Source organism: Cucurbita moschata, unplaced genomic scaffold (assembly GCF_002738365.1).
Source record: "Cucurbita moschata cultivar Rifu unplaced genomic scaffold, Cmos_1.0 Cmo_Scf00053, whole genome shotgun sequence".
Classification (NCBI taxonomy): domain Eukaryota; kingdom Viridiplantae; phylum Streptophyta; class Magnoliopsida; order Cucurbitales; family Cucurbitaceae; genus Cucurbita; species Cucurbita moschata.
This window is the reverse complement of record NW_019268569.1, coordinates 207,968-212,226: the sequence shown is the minus strand read 5'-3', so window position 1 is coordinate 212,226 and position 4,259 is coordinate 207,968. Positions and strand designations below refer to the sequence as shown.

The 4,259-nt window shown below is 39.7% G+C and overlaps 1 protein-coding gene across 1 annotated transcript; it reads left to right on the top strand.

The window, feature by feature from the left end:
- The first annotated feature begins 641 nt into the window (after nt 1–641).
- LOC111436304 lies at nt 642–1,007 on the top strand. The gene has a single exon (XM_023074040.1). It carries the CDS (start codon nt 642–644, stop codon nt 1,005–1,007), a length of 366 nt encoding a protein of 121 aa, XP_022929808.1.
- Nucleotides 1,008–4,259: the final 3,252 nt, after the last annotated feature.

Sequence of the window (4,259 nt, the reverse complement as noted above, 5' to 3'; positions counted from 1 at the left end):
GTAATGCCAGAGAGTCTACCAAAAACTTTACCACCTCATCGAGGCATAGACCACAAGATTGAACTGATACCGAGGTCGAAACCCCCAGTAAAGAATGCTTATAGAATGGCTCCACCCGAGTTAGCAGAGCTACAAAATTAGTTGGATGAACTACTTACTGCTGGATTCATCAGACCTGCGAAAGCCCCCTATGGAGCCCCAATATTATTTCAGAAGGATGGGAGTCTTCGCCTATGCATAGACTACCGTCTCCTAACCAAAATCACTATCAGGAATAAATACCCTCTACCCATCATTACCGACTTGTTCGATCAACTACATGGTGCAAAGTATTTCTCGAAACTTGACCTAAGGTCGGGATATTATCAAGTTAGGATTGTTGAGGGAGATGTGCCCAAAACGACTTGCGTCACTAGATACGGGGCCTTTGAATTCCTAGTCATGCCTTTTGGGTTGACTAATGTCCCGACCACATTCTGCATCTTGATGAACCAAGTCTTCCTCGAGTATCTCGATAAGTTCGTGGTAATCTATTTGGATGATATAATGGTCTACAGCTCCATCATGGAAGAGCATGAACACCACCTGCGGTTAGTTTTCTAAAAGTTGAGAAAACACCAATTATATGTGAAGAGGGAAAAATGCGCATTTGCACAACAGCGAATCAACTTCCTTGGACACATAATAGAAGCAGGCAAGGTAGCATGGAAGTGGAGAAAGTCAACTCATCAAGGACACATAATAGAAGCAGGCAAGGTAGCATGGAAGTGGAGAAAGTCAACTCATCAAGAGTGGAAGACCCCTCCTCAGTGACAGAAGTGCGCTCCTTCCTTGGGTTGGCAAATTATTATTGGAGATTCGTTGAAGGATTCTCGAAGAGTGCAAAGCCCTTGACCGAACTACTAAAGAAGGGAAGCAAGTGGAGCTGGACTTCACTATGTCAAGAAGCATTTGACAAACTTAAGAACGCCATGATGGAAGGCCAGTTTTATGGATTTTCGATGTGACGAAATCTTTCGAAGTTGAGACGGATGCCTCAGACTTCGCCCGAGGGGGCATCCTACTGTAAGAGGGACACCCCATTGCATACGAGAGTCGGAAGCTAAATGATGTAGAAAGAAGGTACGCAGCATCCGAGAAAGAAATGCTGGTTGTGGTCCACTGTTTACGATTTTGGAGACAATACCTCCTCGTAGCCAAGTTTGTAGTCAAGACAGACAACAGCTCCATATGTCACTTCTTTGATCAACCCAAATTATCGTTGAAGCAAGCGCGTTGGCAGGAATGTGTGGCCAAATTTGACTTCCAGTTCGAACACAGCCCAGGTAAAGCAAACCAAGCTGAAGACGCCCTAAGTCGAAAGAGCGAACATTTGACCTTGTGCATGTTAGCTCATCTACAAGGCAACAAAGCTTCAAATATCATGCAAGGTGTCACGGTCATGCTTGTCCAAGGCATGTCGTCCATGGCCACATGCCCATGACATGCCAAAGCATTTGCCTTGTACTACTTTATTGCTTTCTTTAGTGCTTTCTTTAGTGCTTTCTTTTACCACTTTCATGTTGTATTATTTCTTTCTTATTTTCTTTAAGAGTATGAAGTTTCGGCGATGTTATGGCTACGCCTGGTAGACATGAAATACCTCAAAATGAACTATAGGGGGATACGACTAGTTGTCAACTTCTCCCTACCTGATAGTTATATGCAGTAAGCTGTTGTTATTGCCTTTTTGCTTACATTCCCATATAACACCAATCTCTCTATCTCTCTTGCTTTCAAAACACTTTTTCCAAAACCTCTCTTCCTCGCTTTCTAAAATCTTCTCTTGAAATCGAGACCTGAGGTTTGTATTCACATTGCCTAACTGCAGGCAATGTAATTTGAAGTAGACTTGACCCACTCAGGGCTGAGAGTGGGTGCCACACATTCACCAAATCCGCTGCCTAGAAACCGCGATTGTGACACCAGACATGATTGTAAGGATTAAAAAAAAAATGACCAGTCACCGAAAAAGACGCAAAAATTCTGACAAGCCACCGGAATTCTTGCATCCTCACCCTACACGTTTCCCCCGACGCCAAGAATACGCCATGGACCTCCAGCCGCACCTTGTAGAATCCACCTACAAACAAAAATAACATGATATAGAGGGAAAACGAGGGAGAAGAAGAAAAGACTGTTGAGTTATCTCATGACGAACATGACGCCAACAACCTCCCCGTCAAGAATCATTGCATCGTATAGAGTAGATAATGTCATGGAGGAGAGGACTAACGAGCCAGGGAACACCATGATGCACACGAGTGATTACTATTAAACGATGTCATAGCTTTGATGGCCAAGAGGATGAATTGATAGTCAGTTCCACTCTTTGTCTGAATCAGCTTGTAACACATTTGGATCGTGAAAGTTTGAACCTTAGTGTAAGTATTCAACTGTGCAAATATTCTCTTCCGAAGCTCTAAATGGTACATCCTCAACTGTGCAAATATTCAACTTTGGATCGTGAAAGTTTGAACCTTAGTGTAAGTATTCAACTGTGCAAATATTCTCTTCCGAAGCTCTAAATGGTACATCCTCAATCGAATCAGCTTGTAACACATTTTGTAGATGAAGAATGAATGCTTGTTGAATCTTCTTGACTTTGGATCGTGTAATAGGTTCAATTGGAACATTTGGAACACCGTGATCCTTATCACTAATAATCACTAATAGTGCTACTGATGAGTACATGGAAGGAACATGAAAATTTCTACAATAAGTGAAGAAAAGGAAGTCAGATGCCAAAAAGTTTTTATGTCTATGTAAAGAATGTAGGAATATGAGACATTATGGTATCCAAATCATATATGAACACTTAATCATTAAGGGAATTCTCTTATGTTAGAAGTAACCAACTTATATAAGAGTACATATATTGGAGTGGAGGACAAGAACGATTCTTTTACATCAAGGAAAGACAAAAATATTTCTCACAATATCCAAGAGGCATACAATCATTAAGAGAATGCTCTTATGTTAGAAGTAACCAACTTATATGAGAGCACATATATTGGAGTGGAGGACAAGAATGATTCTTTTACATCAAGGAAAGACAAAAATATTTCTCACAATATCCAATAGGCATACACTCCATTGTACACAGGATGTACAAAATATACAAAGATATCATCAATTGTAGCATAGTATAAACTTAAAACATTTAATGGTTGGTCAGATGCTAGTTTCACAAGCCTTCGGGAACTTTTGTATGACATGCTTCCAATGGATAATGTCATTCCAAGATCTATTTATGAACGTTAGAATATTGTTCAAGGAATTTGATTTAGGCTACAAAAAAATTCACGCATGTGTCAACGATTGTTGTCTATTTATAAATGAGAAAGAAAAGTTAGAAGGTTGTCATTATTGTAATACTTCAAGGTGGAAGGTTGATCGACAAACGAATTCAACCAAGCAAGATATACATGCTAACGTATGAAGATACTTTCCTATCATTCCACGACTTAAACGAATGTTTAAAATATATGAAGTGAATGAAATTTTATGATGACATTCTCAACATAAAAGTACTGATGGAAAGATTTGACATCCCATTGATTCTGTTGCATGGGAGTTGATTGATCAAAAGTAGCCTAAGTTTGTTATGGACTCTCGTAATCTTAGGTTAGACCGTTCTACAAATGGTTTTAATCCATTCTCCAACATGAGAAGTCGATGTAGTTGTTGGCCAGTCATGCTTGTTACTTATTCACTTGAATTAGGATATCTTCGATTTTTCCATCTGGATGAGTGAAAGATCGATCTACTAGTTGAAGAGTGACTGTAGTTGGTCTAGCTTCACCAATACCTAACTTTTTGTAAATAGACAGCGACATTAGATTAATGTTTGATCCCAAATCACATAATGATCGACCTAGCTTCGTCCCTCCTATTGATACTGAAATTGTGAAGAACCAGGGTCTTTCTCCTTTAGTGGGATCTTGTTTTTCAATATTGCACTACACTCTTCATCGATCTGCTAGTTGAAGAGTGACTGTAGTTGGTCTAGCTTCATCAATACCTAACTTTTTGTAAATAGACAGCGGCATTAGATTAATACTTGATCCCAAATCACATAAGGATCGACCTAGCTTCGTCCCTCCTATTGATATTGGAATTGTGAATGAATCGGGGTCTTTCCCCTTTAGTGGGATCTTGTTTTTCAATATTGCACTACACTCTTCATTCAATCGTACTACCTTGAATTCTTCAAACTT

Coding starts and splice junctions, on each gene's coding strand:
- LOC111436304 (XM_023074040.1), top strand. CDS start 642: ATGCGCATTTGCACAACAGCGAATCAACTTCCTTGGACACATAATAGA.